The sequence below is a fragment of the Lutra lutra genome, chromosome 6 (assembly GCF_902655055.1).
Source record: "Lutra lutra chromosome 6, mLutLut1.2, whole genome shotgun sequence".
NCBI classification, from domain to species: Eukaryota; Metazoa; Chordata; class Mammalia; order Carnivora; family Mustelidae; genus Lutra; species Lutra lutra.
Window position 1 is genome coordinate 69,591,859 of NC_062283.1, and position 19,863 is coordinate 69,611,721.

General features: G+C 35.0%; 1 protein-coding gene across 3 annotated transcripts in view; it reads left to right on the forward strand.

Moving 5' to 3' along the window:
- Window positions 1-693: 693 nt before the first annotated feature.
- KPNA5 (karyopherin subunit alpha 5) overlaps window positions 694-19,863 on the forward strand; it is a 56,503-nt gene continuing 37,333 nt past the window's right edge. The window contains exons 1-8 of one of the 3 annotated variants that reach the window (XM_047734417.1): window positions 694-921; window positions 1,053-1,211; window positions 7,250-7,383; window positions 8,810-8,911; window positions 9,015-9,114; window positions 10,092-10,186; window positions 12,211-12,342; window positions 14,759-14,847. In XM_047734417.1, the coding sequence (XP_047590373.1) occupies window positions 7,255-7,383; window positions 8,810-8,911; window positions 9,015-9,114; window positions 10,092-10,186; window positions 12,211-12,342; window positions 14,759-14,847 (647 nt within the window). In that variant the 5' untranslated portion in view covers window positions 694-921; window positions 1,053-1,211; window positions 7,250-7,254. Of the gene's footprint in view, window positions 922-1,052; window positions 1,212-1,659; window positions 1,679-7,249; window positions 7,384-8,809; window positions 8,912-9,014; window positions 9,115-10,091; window positions 10,187-12,210; window positions 12,343-14,758; window positions 14,848-19,863 lie in introns of those variants that run through there. The other 2 variants (XM_047734416.1, XM_047734419.1) reach the window with 2 other exon arrangements.

Genomic DNA, 19,863 nt, shown 5'->3' on the forward strand with positions numbered 1-19,863 from the left:
ATCTATCAATCTATCTATCTATCTAATCCAGAGCTGGAATATAACCTAAGAAATTTCTCAGAAAACAAAAAGAACAAGAGATAAAAAAACAGGATCTTCCTCAGGGCAGGAATCACGTATTACTTATCTTCTAGAATATAGAAGATAAGTCTCTTTTCAGTGCTGTTTGTTGAACTCCAAGATGGATTACAAAGCTTATGTGTGTTATAATAATTTAGAATTCCTTATTTGGAATTATTTATTTCATATATCAATGACTACCATTTTGTTAGAAATCCACAGATGTTATAGAATCCAAATTTTAAATAAATGGCAAATTCCAAAGCTTGAAATGAATGAGCAGGACATACAGGAAGAGGTTAATGCAGCTGAAGAAGAGCCTCTGTAAAGCTCCACGAGGTTGGAATTTTTCCGTTGTGTATGCTATAGCAGCTCTAATATCTAAAACAGTGTCTAGCACAGCTGAGTCCTTCCATCAATACTATCTTGTAGGATGAATGAATGAATAAACAAACTAAACCAACGAATGAGTGAATGAATGAGAGCTCGCACAGAGGACTCGCACAGAGGGCAGTCTGACACACCGCAGACACGGCGTCGGCGCGGAATTAAAATTCCGGAGTCAGTGCATGAGCCGGCTCCTCCTCCTTCGGTGGGTGGAGCTGCGACGCTCGCTGCTCTCCGCCCGTCTACCGGCGGGTGCAGCTGCCGCCGCCACCACTGCGGTCGCCGCATGCAAGGGCTTCTGGGAGCCGAGCCTCGGGGTCTCGGGGAAGGGGCGCAGGTAGCCGCCATCTTGAGCTGCGAACCTTGTCGCTACGTTCAACGCTAGGGGCGGAGTGGCGACCCTACTGTTACCTGCAGCGGACGCAGCAACCGGGAACTGGGAAGTTAAGGCATCGGGTACTGCCACATTAATGGGTAAGTGGGAGTGACACAAGCCAGTTTGAGTGAACCTCGGGCTTGGTCCTTTTGGGAGTCCACTGTTTTTATTTACCCCTTCTCTGCGAAAGCTTGAGGACCAGGCCATGCTGCCGGGTTTTTTCCCTCAGGTTACCGAGGGAGACCGCGGTGGCGGGGGCGTGGCAGCCGGACCTATTCCTTACTGACGCGAAGGTGCGGGGAATACAGATCGTCGTAGGCAGCCAGGCTGGCCTTCGGAGGGATCCTTAAACGCTCATCCTCCTGCGGTTCGGCTTCTCCGTACCTTGGTAGTTCCTGTTCCCGGTACACGGGCTTGTCAGTCGTTCCCCTTCACTCCCTAGGTCTCAGCGTCTGTGTGAGCCCAGCAGCAGCGTATTCGTTCCAGTTTCCAGAATACGGCAGGGTGGCTCTGGGGCTGGGGGCGGTGAGGGCTACTTGTCGCACCGTCGCGGTCGCCCTCTGTCCTCCTCCACCTGGACGCAGGTGCCTCGGAGGGCTGTGTGGACGTCGGCAGGGGTGGGTTAATAACCTGTCAGCTCCCTTCCAAGATGAAAATTTAGTGTTTCCGCGGTAATGCATAAGAGATAAAGGATTCGAAAGCTGTGAAGCGGGATAGTGATACTTCAAAAATATACGACATCAGCATTTACTCTTTGGCTTTTAAAACATTTTTTAAAAACAAACCTCTGACTTGATGTCTCTTAATTACAACACTTAGGATTCATATTCTGTAGGAGAGCGACTTTCTTCCTTGGTAAACAAGAAACAGCTCTGTCCTTTCTGTCTTTTAAGTACTAAGGGCTCACTCAGCACACTTACCCTTTTGTACCGATGTTATGATGTTACTAATAGGAACCCAAACCGTAGAAATGGAGACTTCGGGGCACAAGAAATTCCGTTAATAGGTACTAGAAAAAGTTCAAATTCCAGTTAGTCTCCCAGCCTCAAAACAGTTTTTCAAAGAGCTGAGTGAAAAATAAGCCCTCTAACCATTTGTGATCAACATCCTCACATGTGAGCATCTGAATAGTATTTCTAATATTTAAAATAACTTGTATGAGATGGCAACCTTTGAAATACAGCCTTTAAAGTTATTTTCCAGAAAAGGGAACAATCCTGTTGGGTCAGGCACCTTTAGAGATGATTTTTCTTGGTCCTTATGTCCGCTTTAAGGCAACTGCAGTGAGGATTGCAGATGTTATTAAATGTAGGACATCAGAAAAAGGAACAAATGATATATGAGCTGTTCAGAGTAGATTTTATTTGGTTAACATATTTATATTAAAGGTTTTAATGTGGTCACCTAAATTAATGGTTTTAGAAGAAGTATCCAGTGTGTAGGTTGTGGAGGCACAGGTAATTGAATCAGATATGGGGGAAAAGTATTAGAACTTGTTTCTTTACCTTTTAAAATTATTCCTTTCTAAAAATATTCTATTTAATTAATTTATTTATTGTTACTTTGTTCAATTAGCCAGATTACAGTACATCATTAGTTTTTGAGGTAGCGTTCAACGATTCATTAGTTACATGTAACATCCAGTGCTCATCACAACACGTGCCCTCCTTTAATTTTATAATGGGTTAGATTATTATGCTAGTAATACTTACATATAAATAAACATTGAGGATGAATGCAGAAATAAATTTTGCACATGTGAGGATGTGTGATCACAAATGGTTAGAGAGGGGCACCTGGGTGGCTCAGTTTTTAAGCATCTGCCTTTGGCTTGGGTCATGATCCCAGGGTCCTGGGATGGATCCCCGCATTTGGCTCCCTGCTTGGCAGGAAACCTCCTTCTCCTTCTCCCACTCCCCCTGCTTGTGTTCCCTCTCTCTCCTTTGTCAAATAAGTGAATAAAATCTTAAAACAAAACAAAAACGGTTAGAGGCCAATGGCCTCGAAAAGCCTAATGTAAGTGGTAAGTATTAAGAGGTTTATTGCTGTAAACATTTCATTTTGCTAGAATATTTTATACTTATTGAGCATAATTCAATTTGCTCTGCAATGAACTCATCTCTGTTATTCCCTTCCTAGAGCCTAAGTTGTTATTAATGAGACAGAATTTTTATATATGAAATACTTAGGGAATAATGCTGAACATTGTTATTAATAAAGTTAGATTAAGCTATTTCTTTTTTTTTTTTTAAGATTAAGCTGTTTCTAATGGTAAGTATTTGTAGGTCTACCCAGTATTGTTGATCAATTCATTGAATACTTTAAGGATATTATAAATATTATAAATTATAAATATTATAATTATAATAAATATTATAAATAAGTATATTTTAAATATATAAATATAAGCATATTATAAGTATACTTAAATTGCTAGAATGTACATGTGTTAGGTTCAAAGGCACAAAGTACTTTTTAAATCATTCTGAAGGGTTCAGCCTATTCCATTCTACTTTTAGCTCTACCACTAATGAAATTTTTCTCCCTATCTTTACCAGTGACCTAATTATCCAGTCTTATGCCTCATGTGGTACTTGGCTTATTGTAGGCACTTATATTTGCTGGATGAATCAGTGAATGAATAAATTGAGTGGCTTATTTTTAGTGCTACTACAAATGAAATACTCCTTGTCTTTTGAATTCCTTTCTCTTTCATGACTCTTACTTCTGATTAGCTGACCACTTCTTTTTGGTTTCCGTTGCTCTTTCCTTTTCCCACTCAAATTTAAACAAATGTTCTAGAAATTTCTCCCCTAGCTCAGTTAGGACTATTCCTGAGTTTTGACCCATACTTTTTTTTTTTTTAAGACTTTATTTTATTTGACAGAGAGCCCTGGCAGGGGGAGTTGCAGGCAGAGGAAGAGGAAGAAGCAGGCTACTCACTGAGCAGAGAGTCCGACATGGGGCTTCATCCCAGGACCCTGGGATCATGATCCTAGCCAAAGGCTTAACTGACGGAGCCACCCCGTGACCCGTACTTTTAACCATCTATAGGTCTTAATCTCCTGTGTGTGCCCTAAGTATTATATAAGTATAATACATTTAAAATGAAAGATACTATACATCTATTAGAATGGCTACAATTACCAACAAAATCTGACAATACCAAGTGTTGGCAGAGCATAGAGCAACAGGAAGTCTTATACATTGCTGATGGAATACTTTGCAGTTTGGCAGCTTCTTATAAAATGTGAAGCATACACTTGCCATATTATCCATCAGTCCTAATTCTAGATATTTACCCAAGACAAATGAAAACATATATTTACACAAAAACCTGTGCATGAATATTTATAACAGGCTTATTCATAACTGCACTAAGCTAGAAGCAACCTAAATGTCCTTCAACTAATGAATGGACAAACTGTGGCATATCTATGCAATAGAATACTACTCAACAATAAGAAGGAATAAATTACCGATGCATGCCAACAGTATGGATCTCACAAATAACACTATGCTAAATAAAAGTAGCCAGTTTAAGACTATATACTGTTAACTATTCCATTTATGTGAAATTCAGGAAAGGTCAGAACTATGAAGATAGAGAACCAATCAGTGGTTACCAGGTAATAAGGGTGGGAGAGGGATTATAGGAGCAGCATGACCACATTTTTTAGGGGTCATGGAGCTGTGTCTTGATTGTGAAAGTTTTATGCCTGTGCATTTGTCACATTCATAGAACTTTATACCAAAAGAGTGATTTTTTTTCTTTCTTTGCTGTGTATAATTTAAATATAAATTGAAAAATAGGGACTCCTGGGTGGCTCAGTCAGTTAAGCGGCTGCCTTCCTGGCTCAGGTCAAGATCCCAAGGTCCTGGGATAAAGTCCTGCATCCGGCTCCTTGCTCAGTGAGGAGCCTGCTTCTCTCTCTGCCTGTCACTCTCTCTCTCTTTCCCTCTCTCTCTCTCTCTCTCTCTGAGAAATAAATAAATAAGGTCTTTAAAATTTTTAAAAATAAAACAATTCATTGTTTTCATCTCAAAAACAAGGAGGCAACCAAACAAAACCATCACTTTGATACTCCATCTTTATTCCTTGTCTTGGCTTATTTTGTTACTGTACTGAAATAGATCAAGCTATAAAAACCTTGGAGTCATCATAAACTCCTTTTTCTTTTTCTTTTCTTTTCTTTCTTTTTTTTTTTTAGATTATTTGTTTATTTATTTGACAGACACACACACACACACACACACACACACACAGAACACAAGCAGGGGGAGGAGGAGGAGAAGCAGGCTTCCAGCTGAGCAGGGAGCCTGATGTTAGCCTTGATCCCTGGGATCATGACCTGACACGAAGGCAGAAGCTTAATTGAGACACCCAGGAGCCCTAAACTCTTTTTTCTTCTTCACCACATTTTCCTTACGTTGATTTGGTCTCTAATTCTTATTAAATCAATTTCTGCAATGTTTCTGAAATCAACCAGTCTTCTATATTTCCAGCGTAGCTGCTAATTTAGTTCAGATCTTCATTAAAGTTTGAGACAATCTTCTCTTTTTTTCAATTGTTAACTTAGGATCATGTCCAAATTTCTCAACCTCATTGCACGAACCATGTGTTCTTAGTTACCTTTCTAGCTTTATCTCCTGTGTTTTCTCCCACAAATCTTGTTTAGGCACACTTAGTCTCTTACTGTTTTGTGTTTGTGCCAGTCTTCTGCAAGAACTCTTTGCCTTGACATATAGTCCTCTGCTTGAGGTGCTTATTCCTTCCTGATTTTTCCTTTTCATCCTCTTCCCTGATAAATTATTGCTCTTTTAAGATAACTTTCAGAACTCCCTAAAGCACAGTTAGTTGCTGTGTCTTCTGTGCTCTCACAGGATTTAATGCATATGTTTTAGTGTACTTTACTACTTACAGTATAATTTACCAGTTCATTAGTCTGTCTTCGACATCAGAGATGGCAGATAAATGCCAGCCTTTCCTTTTCTTCTTTTTACTTCCTAAGTGTTAATTGACGACAACACTCTCTCTGGTTTCTTTTTTTTTTTTTTTTTTTTAAGATTTTATTTATTTATTTGACAAGGAGAGAGAGATCACAAGTAGACAGAGAGGCAGGCAGAGAGAGGGGGGGAGGCAGGCTCCCTGCTGAACAGAGAGCCTGATGCGGGGCTCGATCCCGGGACCCCGAGATCATGACCTGAGCTGAAAGCAGAGGCTTAACCCACTGAGCCACCCAGGTGCCCCCTCTCTCTGGTTTCTAAAATAAAATTATATTATTTTAAACGTAAAGTGTTATGTAAAATATTGTAAGTATACTTGTAAGAATATGTTTACATAAATATTAATGCTTTCAAATATATTTCTTTTTTTTTTTTAAAGATTTCATTTATTTATTTGACAGAGAGAGATCACAAGTAGAGAGGCAGGCAGAGAGAGAGGGGGAAGCAGGCTCCCCGCTGAGCAGAGAGAACCCAATGTGGGGCTCGATCCCAGGACCCTGAGACCACGACCTGAGCTGAAGGCAGAGGCTTTAACCCACTGAGCCACCCAGGAGCCCCTCAAATATATTTCTAATAAAACTACTTAAGTATACAAGTATTTCAGTATTTATTTTTTTTTAAGATTTTATTTATTTATTTGATAGAGATCACAGTAGGCAGAGAGGCAGGCAGGGAGAGAGGAGGAAGCAGGCTCCCTGCTGAGCAGAGAGCCTGATTCGGGGCTCGATCCCAGGACCCTGAGACCATGACCTGAGCCGAAAGCAGAGGCTTTAACCCACTGAGCCACCCAGGTGCCCCAATATTTCAGTATTTAAAAAGAAGTAATTATACCCTAGTATTGCAAATTAGTATTGCAGTCATGACTGAAGTCATGAGCCATGCAACCTTAGTTCTGAAGACAGCACCTTAAGTAAATGAAAGAAGCCAGACCCCCCAAAATATTTGAGGGATGCTTAATTGAAGCCTAATAATATATTCCATTGAAAATAGAGATACTTCACTCATTCTGGCTATCTTTTGATCTTGCCAAGAGCTGTAATTTAAAAGTTTTTTACCCAACTACTTCATGATTGATTATATCCTGGCAGACAGTGATTTTAAGATGCATCCCTCTTCCGAAAGGTTAAAACTCCAGGCATTGGGGAGTGCATCTTAAAATGCATCCTAATGAAATTAGGATAATGACTTTATCTGTGTTTAAGCCAAAATCTATCATTTGTTTGATAATTTAGTCCAAAAATTTGGTTACTTCACTCTAATATTGATGTGGGAATGAGGGAATGTATTCTTTGTACATAATTTTCAGAATCAATTTTGTCAATCTGTTTAAGCAGTAAGCATGAACTTAGTTTTCCTAGTAAACATCTCATGTTGTTTTGAGAATTATCAGTATCTGTTTTCTTCTCTCCTAACCTCAAGATGCAATGGCTAGTCCAGGGAAAGATAACTATAGAATGAAAAGTTACAAGAATAAAGCCCTAAATCCCCAAGAAATGCGTAGACGAAGAGAAGAAGAAGGAATACAGCTTCGAAAACAAAAAAGGGAAGAGCAGGTGGGTGTTTTAAAATATTTAAATCTATTTAACACAGACACATCATTATATAGATTTTAGAAGTTACATTATCATTGCTTATTTTTAGATAATTTAAAATGATAAAGTATCTTTATTCCTAAAGATTCCTAAAGATAGATTGAATATCAATCTATTCTTTATTAGACTCTAGGAATACTTCATGAATCAGAATCCTGTGCTGTTTTTAATCACTGAGAGGAATAGCTTTTCTGTTTTATTGATAAGCCTTTTATCTTAATCATATTTTATCCCAATGTTAAGAAATTTTTACTCTTAAGCCTATTTAGATCACTTCCATTTGTCACTACCAGATTTGCCCACTCCCCCCCCAAAAAACCATAATATTTATTTGTTGCTTTGTGGGTTTCCATAGTTCTTGCTCCTAAGTTAATTACAGTCCTCTACCTATCCTACTCATACTGTTCCTTCTATAGTTTAGCCAGTTAGCTCACTTAGCCTTCTGTTTTGAACTTCGTGTATGTGACATAAGGAATAGAAAAATCCTTTAAAAGAGTATATCTCAACATTTTTCTTTCCAAGACACACTTAAATTTAGAAGTATTTATATTAAGAGGGTATAGTCTTCACACGCACAAATTAAAAACTAATGTGTAGAAAATACTAGCAATGATGAAAGTAGAGAAAGGCCTGTTTTAGAAATACGATTTGTCATCTTCCTATCTATAGTATCTAGCACATTCCCTACTTTATTACATTAAGGACTCAAAAAATCTGTTGGATGAATGATTAGAAGGAATTGTATACTGTTTGAAGAAGAGCAGTATTTCTTTAGCTATCAGAAAGAATTTACCAGATTTTTTTTCTTCTCTATTTTGATATAGAAAATGTATCCATAAATTCCCCTCAGTGATGTTACTGTGCTTCACTCCTCCTCTCTCTCTCTCTCTCTTTTTTTTTTTTTTAATTTATTCCTGAAATAAAAAGGATAGGGCCATATTTCCTCAGAGATGTTCTCTGCTCCTTATTAATCTGTAATTTGTTTGTTAATATACCACAGTATTTCTCCCATATAACTAATTTGCTTTTTTATTAAGATTTTCTTGGAAAAATTCTTAGACATCTCAGATACCACTGTGAGCATATGTACTTTTTCAAATTCTATTAAAAGTAAATGCGTATTCTACTTATGGGACCGGCCATTGGTAAAAGACCTGAGAATAAGAATTGACCCAAAGTGGTCTGCTCGTAAGAGCTAACCAAGTCAGGAGAGTTTAACTTCTCAAAGATAATTTAGATCTTCATGGTATAGTGATTGAGAAATAGTAAATATGTAGAATTTTAAATGATCGTTTTGTTTTGTTCACATAAATGAAAAATGTAATTCTATGGGAATTCAGTGTTTTATGGAAAGCCCAGTGTATAAAGTGATTTCTCTTTATTACAGTTGTTCAAACGCAGAAATGTCTCTTTGCCCAGAAACGATGAGTCTATGCTAGAAAGTCCTATCCAGGATCCAGATATCAGTTCCACTGTCCCCATTCCAGAGGTAGATATTACAAAAATGTATTTCAAATTATACTTCAACAGTATTTCATACAACAGTTATTCATGCAAAATATTAAGTGTTAAGTTATATTTTCTGTTTTTAGGAAGAAGTTATCACCACAGATATGGTTCAGATGATTTTTTCTAACAATGCTGATCAACAGCTAACAGCAACACAGAAATTTAGAAAGCTGCTTTCCAAAGGCAAGAATTATTTTCAAGTATGCTTATTTGATATTGAAAGGTTCTGAGAGTTTTATTTATTAGATATTTTTTATTTTAAGACATCATCATTGCCAGTAAGTCAGTAGGTCTTAATTTTTCTTGAAAATATACTTGTAAGGAAGATCTATTTTTTTATAAAGTGTATATTTATTTTAAGTAGACTCCATGCCAAATGTGGGGTTTGAACTCACAACCCCGAGATTGAGTCACTTGCTCAACTGACTGAGCCATCCAGGGAACCCTAAAGGACGTCTTTTTTTATCCTTTTTGTTATATAAATATGGAACACTAACAGAATATCCCAGAGAACCACAAGAGCATACTTTTTGTTGAAGCCAAGGGAGAAGGAAGAGTTGTTGGTACTTGGGTTGTCAGTAGCTGAAATATCTTGGTTTTAATTTTGCATATCTTTGTTTTAAAATTTCCTAGAGATTTTATGATTCTCAAAAGCCCTCTGCCTTTCATGAAAATTTATGAAGAATCCTACATAGTCCAGTAGGTTTTCTGTGAATAATGAATGATACCCTCACAGAATAGAATATCATTTAGTTGAGAAGCATTAGATAATGGTTGATAAGGAAGGAGACATCTATGGAAAATGAGGTATTCTTATATAGGATTAGGGGGAAGATTATCAGTTGGGGTTTTGAGTATTAGACTGAAATACTCCATGTTGTGAAGATGACCTTCTAAATATCCTTCAACTTATAGTACTAAATATTTATGTAGGCAGTATTTTAAAATTTTTCATACTATGATTAATGAAAAAGAATTTGCTTTCCAGTAAGGACTGCATTTTTGAGAATATTTGTTTACTTCAGTTAAACTCACCTGAGGCTTTTAAACTTCAGTGAAACCTAGGAAAGAATTATTTTGTGCATCCTGTTAATTGACACAGGGACCAGGTTATTATCTTTCTGTGCCTATAAATAACTTAATTCTTTTTTAATTTTTAGAACCTAATCCACCAATTGATCAGGTTATACAGAAACCAGGAGTTGTACAGAGATTTGTGAAATTTCTTGAAAGAAATGAAAATTGTACTTTACAGGTGAGTTCTAAAGTTTTCTTTCTTAATCTCTTTCCAGAAATAACATATGATTAAAGTTTCTAGTGAACTTCTACAATACTAAATATATTGTAAGCATTCAGGAAATACTTGGCAATTAAAGGAAAAGGTAGTGCCATTCGTCTTGCCTTAGTCATGTTTGCAATGCTAGTTTTTTGTAGGAACTGTTTCATTAAAACAATTTTGGGAAAACTATATAAAATCATTCATAATGTTCATAAAAATTTTGTAGTTGTCAAACTTTATTAACTTTTTCATTTTAGTAAACCTCAAATGAAAATGTTAATGGGTAAATTTTTTTTTGGCTCTTAGCTAATAAGGGTTGTAACTTTTTAGTATAAACTCTTTTACCTTTTAAAACATTTTTATCTGATATAGCTTTTAAAAAAAAAATCAGTAAAATCAATTAAAATGTGACCAAAGTTAGGTTTGTCCAAATGAGCATTGCTTCTCAGCTATACTGTAATGACCCCTATAAGATGTCTTCCAAATAATTGGCTGCTAATAGTAAATTACTGAATTTTGCAAATATCTTACTGTTTCTTTTTTTTTTTTTTAAAGAAAGATTGCTTTTCCTGATTTCATTGCTATGTATATTTTTAAGTAGGAATACAATGTGGAATTATATCTATCAGGAATTGCACAGGAGCTGCACCTAGTTTACCAGTGCTATTGTCAGTAATGGAAGATTGTTGCTGGTATTTGAGTAATACTTGTTGAAATTACAACTTGGAATAGTGTTCCACTTATTTGAGTATTTTGGGAAAGCTCCTCACACTTTAGATAAGAAGCAAAGAAATGTGTTACACACATGAATATTACCTATCATGATTTTTATGCTGAAAAATTTTGAGAGTGTTTACAATAAGGATGTCTGAGGAAAAATCCACTTTGTGTTATATATAGTAATACTGTCCAATAGTTTTCAAGGTCTTTAGGTGTAGTCTGTAAGGACTACAGGTCATGATTTTTAGTTCATTTGCTTCTATTTAAGCCTCAAGTCCGGACTAAAACCCAAGCCTCCTGATACTTAATTATTTGGCTTTTTAGTTATAAATGAATGAAAGAGGAAATGAGTAAATACAAATAAATAAAATCGAGTGTTAGTTTTAGCCATATATTGTGTGTAAGGCATTGTATTACAAAATTAAAATATTGTTTTTATTTACTTTTTAGAAATTTTATTTTTAATACATTTATTTTTATATTTTTATTTAAAATATTGTATTATTAAAATAACAAAATTAAAATACTAAAATTTTATTTTATTAATCATAGTGATATGTACCTTTCATGTGAAAAGTTGTCTGTGCCAAATATTTTTGAAGTTATGGTCTCTTTAGTTTGCCTGTGGATTTATAGATCATTTTCAGTACTTTGCTAGTTTACTGTTTGGGAGCCATGGGTTGAATTTTCTGTTTCTTCTGTTACAAATCCATCACATTTAAGTATATTCAGATTTAAGTGGAATTGATATGAATGACTTTTCAGAGGTTTTATTGCTTACAGGAATACAAGTCCTGCCTGTGGCTCTGCTAATAGTGAATTCTTTGAACAAATCATCTAAGTCTCCCTAATTAATTTCTTAAATGAGGTTGGAACTAGGTGATCCATCCCTAAGGAAACAAAAGTACCTTTTAAGATTCTAAGTTCCATAAATGCACTATTGCTCTTTTAAGTAGTGTCTCATTATTGTTAAACTGCTTGCTTTAGGACTCCTGGCTCTCTAAATAGTAAGCATTAGGAGTTCTGTGAAATACAACTTCAGATGTGTTCATTTATTGTTTATGATTTTGAAAATTTTCATTACAGTCTCAGTTTTATTTTTCCAGATTGAGTCCTTTCTTTAAAACCAAGGGTTTTTATTTATGAAATCTGATTAATCTTATTAATAATAAATCAGTCTTTAAAGGCTTGTCCATCTAACTCTTTACTCCCTCTCTTCTTCCCTTTTTTTCTGACATTTCTTTGGTGCTTTCATTTATTCTACCTTTGTTTTTCCTTAGTTTGAAGCTGCATGGGCATTAACTAATATAGCATCTGGAACTTTTCTGCATACCAAGGTAGTGATTGAAACTGGGGCTGTTCCAATTTTTATCAAACTTCTTAATTCAGAGCATGAAGATGTGCAAGAGCAGGTATGTTTCTAATCTGAATGGTTATATTTACTAGATTTTAATGTTCTCTTGAGAGTTGCATGTGCATTGCATTTGTTAAAATACAGTAATTTCTCTTCAGTGTCAAATTAGAAGGAAGCCAGAATGCTCTGTCTCAGGCATAATCCTGGGTTCCCTGTAGGTGTGATGTCAGGTATCAGAAAAAGCATACTATATAAAAAAGCATACTGAGACTCAGAAAAGTTAGTAATCTACTTAGTCACAGTGAATGGCTGAACTAAATTTTAAACCTGGGCTGGTCTGACTCCTTATTCTTTGCATGTACATAGATTATTTTGTTACTTCTTTCTAAAATATCAAAATTTTTTAAGCCATTAGTCGATTTGCTCTTTTATTTATTTTTATTTATTTTTAAATATTTTTATTAGCATATAATGTATTATTGCCCTAGGGCTACATTTCTGTGAATCGTCAGGCTTACACATTTCACAGAGCACTCACCATATCACATACCCTCCCCAATGTCCATAACCCAGCCACCCTTTCCATACCCTTCCTCCCCCGCCAGCAGCCCTGTTTGTTTTGTAAGATTAAGAGTCTCTTATGGTTTGTCTCCCTCCTGATTCCTAAAGTGACTTTTTATTTTCTTTCATTTTTATTTATTTATTTATTTTTTAAAAGATTTTATTTATTTATTTGACAGGGATCACAAGTAAGCAGAGAGTAAGGCAGAGAGAGAGGAAGGGAAGCAGGCTTCCCACTAAGCAGCGAGCCCGATGTGGGGCTCCATCCCAGGACCCTGGAATCATGACCTGAGCCAAAGACAGAGGCTTTACCCCACTGAGCCACCCAGGCGCCCCCCTAATGTAACTTTTTAAATAGACATCATAAATTCTCACAGTTGTTACAAGAGGGAAAATTTAATCACATTTACTTTGTACCAATGAAAGAAAATAAAATGTTTTTGTTTTGAACTATTTTTAGGACAAATTGATCTGTTGATCTACCATCCATCTGTTTAGTTTTATATATATGTACATATATATGTATACACACACACACACACACACACACACACACACGGGTTGGTATTTTTCCCCACTTAATTGATGTTGGTAGCCTTTTCTAATGGCATTAATCTTCCAAGAAAATTTTCCTGATTACTCATTATCTAGTCGGGTATGAACCATAATTTGTGATCTATTTCTCAGTTACATATTAGAGTAATTTCTGGCGTATTAATATTCTGATAAACATCATTATCAATCTGTATGTATATCTTGATTATTTCATTAGGAAAAATGACTTAACCCTGGTAAAAGAAAAATTTTTCAAGTTCTAATCATGTATTTCAAAGTTGAACTCCAAAGAAACTATACATAATAATTTCCCTATTAGTATTAGACTTCACAGGGTGAAAAATGTCATTACTTCAAAAGATTTTCTTAAGGTGGCTCTATGGGTTACTTGGTTCAGACACATGTCTTGTAAAAGATTTTTCTTAAAAAATAGAAAATAAACTTAGGCCTAGGGTAGATATTAAAAATACTAACTCATGTTTTTTTTTTTTTTTTAAGATTTTATTTATTTGTCAGAGAGAGAGAGAGAGAGAGAGCGAGCACAGGCAGATAGAGTGGCAGGCAGAGGCAGAGGGAGAAGCAGGCTCCCCACAGAACAAGGAGCCTGATGTGGGACTCGATCCCAGGACCCTGGGATCATGACCTGAGCCGAAGGCAGCGGCTTAACCAACTAAGCCACCCAGGCGTCCCCTAACTCATGTTTTAAATGTTAAAATTTTCCCAGTTGAAAAAGTAACTTATTTCTACTTTTGCACGTATTTGAAAAATGTGAAGTGAAAATATAATGAAATGATGATTTGCATTTGCATAATTTGTCATTTAATTGAAATTTAATAAGTGAATAATTTGATCTTTTACTTAAATTATTTAAAAAATTATAATGAACCTGGACTAATTCTAAGCTTATTTTCAGAGATCAATCCAAGCTAATTCTCATAGTAGCTTTACTTCACTTCTCCATATTTTGTCTCTCCTTCCCTTCTTTTATAAATCAATCCCTTCCCAGTGAGTGGAGTCCTTGGCATAGGAACAAACTTCTAGTATAGGTAATTGCAAAATTCACTAAATTGATATATTTTGTCTCTCCATGTAGATTCGGAGTAGGCAGACTATCATCTTTGTTGAACAGAATAAACATTTCACCATGTGTAATGAAAAAAATGTTAATGCCCTATCCTTCAATTGATTAAAAATATTAGTAAATGGTACTTTTAAACTTTCTTTACTGTCCTACTAGCATTTTTTTTTTTAACATCTTGGAAACTATTACTTTGTTCATTCTGTACTAAAATCTCGTTCTTAAGAGAGAGCATCTTATTTAAGATATTGTAACAGTATTTTTTTCTCATTTTTCTAAGGCTGTTTGGGCACTTGGTAATATTGCTGGTGACAATGCAGAATGCAGAGATTTTGTTTTGAATTGTGAAATACTTCCACCTCTTTTAGAGTAAGTACTTTATCACAATTAAATTAATACCAGTTTTGGAAAAAAAAACTATTCTGCATTGTATTTCTACATACACAATTACGTTCTTCAGTGATGCTTTTAAATCTGGGGTATGTTTAGCTATTTCTGCAAGAGCAATAGCAAAAGCAAACCAAGAAATTTTCCGGTTTTGTTTTGGTCTTTATATTTTCTTAAGCCATACTTAATAGTATTTATTGTGTGCTTGATGCTTACTATGCTGAAGTAATAATTCTACAAAATAAGGATATGTGGTAGTTTTTAGTACAATAAAAATTTAAGTTTTGCTAAAGGAGGAAATCTTTAGTACATGAACAGAGGATATATTTAGGATATCAGGTTTTTATATTTGATATGGAAATGTTCAGAGAACAAAGATCATAAGAGATTTTTCTTTTGGAATTAGAATTAAATGATTTATTTAGTAATTTCTTTTTAAAATACATTATATATTTTTAAAAAAGAAATTACCCTATAATGTAAGGACCTTTACAGAAATTACATAAAATTATTTGAAAGGTAGATTCCTTTATTCATCTTGGTTATCATTCACTAAGAGGGTCTTTTTTTTTTTAGGCTAGATGCCACTGGCATGTAGTGAAAAAGAAAAAAGTAATTGAGGAGATGGTAAAAGGAAAAATTTTATTGTTTCTGTGCTATTAGCCATCCTCTCCAAGCTAAAGAATTGAAAGGAAGAATAAATTTTTGGTTATTAGCTTGCAAAAGGTATTTTATTATTTTAGAGAGAGTAGCTTTCCATGGACAGAGTGATTTCACAGTGTTTCAATCAACAAACATTGAGTACTTAACTACGTGCAGGGCACTGAACCACTTACTATAACTTTGGTCTTATTCAAAGTTAATGTTCCAAAGTATTTAAGAATTTAGCTGAGCTATAAAAGGAAAATACTGATTTAGAGTTCAATATCAGGGTTATTTTGAAATTCATACTATTTTTGCCATTCTAACTGGTGTAGGGTAGTATCTCCATGTGGTTTTGATTTGCATTTCCCTGATGTGGTCCATATACACAATGGACTATTACTCAGCCATCAGAAAGGATGAATACCCAACTTTTGCATCAACATGGATGGGACTGGAGGAGATTATGCTGAGTGAAATAAATCAAGCAGAGGAAGTCAATTATCATATTGTTTGACTTATTTGTGGAACATAAGGAATAGTATGGAGGACATTAGGCGAAGGAAGGGGAAAATGAAGGGGGGAAATTGAAGTGGAAGACGAACCATGAGAGACTATGGACTCTGGGAAACAAACTGAGGGTTTTAGAAGGGAGGGGGGCAGGGGGCTGGGTGAATCTGGTGATGGGTATTAAGGAGGGCACGGATTGCATGGAGCACTGGGTGTTATATGCAAACAATGAATCATGGAGCACTACATCAAAAACTAATGATGTACTATGATATACTGTATAGTGACTAACAATTAAAAAAAAAAGAAATTCATACTATTGAAAGTATCTCTTAAATTTTCAATTTGAGATTTGTCTGGCCTTATTATATGGTTCATAGATTAACTGAGCACTTTGTTTCTTTTTACTTTTGCTCTCTGTCTCATTTTCTTATTCCTATCTCAAGTGCTAATTGTTTCTGAATTAGTAAGTAAACATTTCTTAGGTCTAATTCCTTTAAATGGTCTAAGGAGCTTTTAATCATGACCAAAGAAACCAAACTAAAAACTAAGCTCTAATGGAGAAAAAGTACCCAGCTATGTAGTGCTAGTTATAAATATAATGAATTTCAGAAAATAAGTAGGCTTAAAAAGTTAGAAAGTTTGAAAGTTTCATTAAAAAATTGAGAAAAATAGCAAAAAAGAATTTATGTCAACCTAGCTACCAGATACTCTCACTTTTGTTGGGCAAAAGAAAGAAAGTTATTGGCTTTTATTAAGATTATGGTTTATCTGTTGTTCACATTGAAATTCATGTTTTAGCTATTGCTTAAGTAAATGTAAAACTTCTATTAATGTATGGTTTTATCAATTCTGTTTGAGTTTTAATTTTATTCTACTTCCATTTGATTCTCAGTAAACGTAACTGTAGTAAGCATAAATCAGCAAACGTAAATCTTACTACTGCGGGTTTCATATACTGACACATTTGCTGTTTTAATTTAATTTGACTTTAATGATTATAATAACCTCATTAATATAGATAAAGAATAGTATACAACACAGCTTGGCCAACTACAGGCCTCAAGCCAAATCTGGCCTGCTTCCTGTTTTGTAAATTAAGTTTTATTGGAGCAATGACTCCCATTTGCTCACTTATTATCTATGGTTGCTTTCATGCTACATCAGCAGAGTTGAATAGTTGCTACAGAAAAAGACCTGCAAAGCCTAAAATATTTACTGAAAAAGTTTTTCAACTCCTGATATAGAAAGTTAGTGTAATTATTTTATTTTTAAGTGAGTTACGGTTTTCGGAGGTTTCAAAGACTATAGGAAAACCTGTAGAACAGATTTTTTTTTTGTATATGGTAAAATATAACATAAAATTTATCATTTTAACTATTTTAAAATGTACAGTTCACTGGCAGTGTTTTATACCTATCACCACCATCTAGTTCCAGACAGAAATCCCAATACCTGTTAAGCTGTCATGTCCCATTTCCTTCTAGCCTCAGCCCTTGGAAACCACTAATCTGCTGTCTGTGGATTTGCCTATTCTGGATATTTCATATAAATGGAATCATGCATTGTATGACTTTTCATATCTGGCTTCTTTCACTTAGCATATTGTTTTCAAGGTTCATTCATAGTATAACATGTATCAGTACTTCTTATTTTTATAGCAGAATAACATTCTCTTGTATGGATGTACCACATTTTGTGCACCCATTCATCAGTTGATGGTCATTTATTTTCTACCTGTTGATTAAATAGTATTCCTCTGAACATTCATGTACAGGATTTTGTTTAAATAGCTTTTAATTCTTTTTAGGTATATACCTATGAAGAGAATTGCTGGGTCATATGCTAACTCTATCTTTGACTTTTTAGGAACTGTTTTCCATAGCAGCAGCAGCATTTTACATTCCCATCAGCAGTGTATGAGAGTTTCAGTTTCTCCACGTTCTCACCAGCACTTGTTATTCTGATTTAAGCCACCCTCGTAGGTGTGAGATGGTATATCATTTTGCTTTGATTTGCATTGAACATCTTTTCATTGGTTTGTTGACTATATCTATATCTTCTTCTAAGAAATGTCTGTTAAGTCTTTTGAATAATTTTTAATTCAGTTACTTATCTTTTGTTGCTATGTTGTAAAAATTCTTCATATATTCTGAATACATTCTTATCAGACTAATGATTTACAGATTTTTTTTTTTTTTTTTGCATTTTCTGGGTTGTTTTCACTCTTGATAATGTCCATTGAGTCACAAAGTTTTTAATTTTGATGAAATCCAGTTTGTGTATTTTTTTCCTTTTGTTGCTTATTCTTTTGGTGTTGTATTTGAGAAACTGTTGCCAAATCAAAAGTCATGAATATTTGTCCTTATGTTTTCTTCAAAGAGTCTTATAGTCTTAGCTCTTATATTTACAGCTTTGATGCATTTTTTTTTTTAAAGATTTTATTTATTTATTTGACAGAGAGATCACAAGCAGCAGGCAGAGAGGCAGACAGAGAGGCAGGAGGAAGCAGGCTCCCCGATGAGCAGAGAGCCCGATGCGGGACTCGATCCCAAGACTCCGAGATCATGACCTGAGCCGAAGGCAGCGGCTTAACCCACTGAGCCACCCAGGCGCCCCGACAGCTTTGATGCATTTTGAGTTAATTTTTTATATGATGCAAGGGCATTCACTTATCACAGCATAATTTGTTGAAGAGAGTATTCTTTACTCATTGAGTGGTACCATATTGTTTTGGTTAGAGTAGCTTTGTGATAAATTTTAAAATCAGAACATGTGAGTCCTTCAGTGTTTTTGTTTGTTTTTGTTTTTGTTTTTGGTCAAGATTGTTTTAGCTATTTAGGGGTACCTGAGTGGCTCAGTCAATTAAGTGTCTGACTCTTGATTTCAGCTCAGGTCATGATCTAATGAGTTGTGAGATCAAGCCCCACATCAGGCTCTGTGCTCAGTGGGAGTCTGCTTGATATTCTCTCCCTCTCTCGCCCTTGCCCTCTTCCTTTGCCCCTCCCCCGCTCGTGCATGCTTTCTCTTTCTCTCTCTCAAATAAATAAATCTTTAAAGAAAAAGATCGTTTTACCTATTCAGGGCTCCTTGCTATTCCACATGATTTAGTTTTTAATGTACAGAATTGGTTAATTTATTCCTAAGTATTTTATTCTTTTTGACACTATTTTAGATGAAATTTTTTTTTTACTTGTTCAGTGGTAGTGTATAGACATACAATTGCTTTTTGTGTTTTAATCTTGTAGCCTGCACCTTTGTTGAATTCATTCATTAGCACTAATAGGGTTTCATTGTGGATTTTCTTAAATTTCTCTATATAAAATCATGTCATCTGTGAATAGTAATAGTTTCAGTTATTGCTTTCTAATTTGGATACCTTTATTTCTTTTTCTTGCCTAATTGCTCTAGCTAGAGCTTCTAGTAGAGTGTTGCATAACAGGGAAAAGCAGATATCTGCATCTTGTTTCTGATTTGAGTAAAAGGTTTCACTTTCACCATTGAGTATGTTGTTAGCTGTGGATTTTTCATAAATGTTCTTATCATGTTGAGGTAGTTTGCTCCTTTTCCTAGTTTGTTGAGTGTTTTCATTATGAAAGAGTGTTGGGTTCTGTTAAATGCTTTTTCTGTATCAGTTGACAGGATCACACATTTTTCCACCTTCATTCTGTTAATGTATATTATTTATTATTTGTACATTGAACTATCTTTGCCTTCCTAGGTAAATTCCATTAGGTTATAGTATACAACCATTGCTGGATTCAGTTTCTTAGAATTCTGTTGAAGATTTTTGTGTGTGTATTTATTAGAAATACTGGTCTATACTTGTGATGTCTTTGGCTTTGG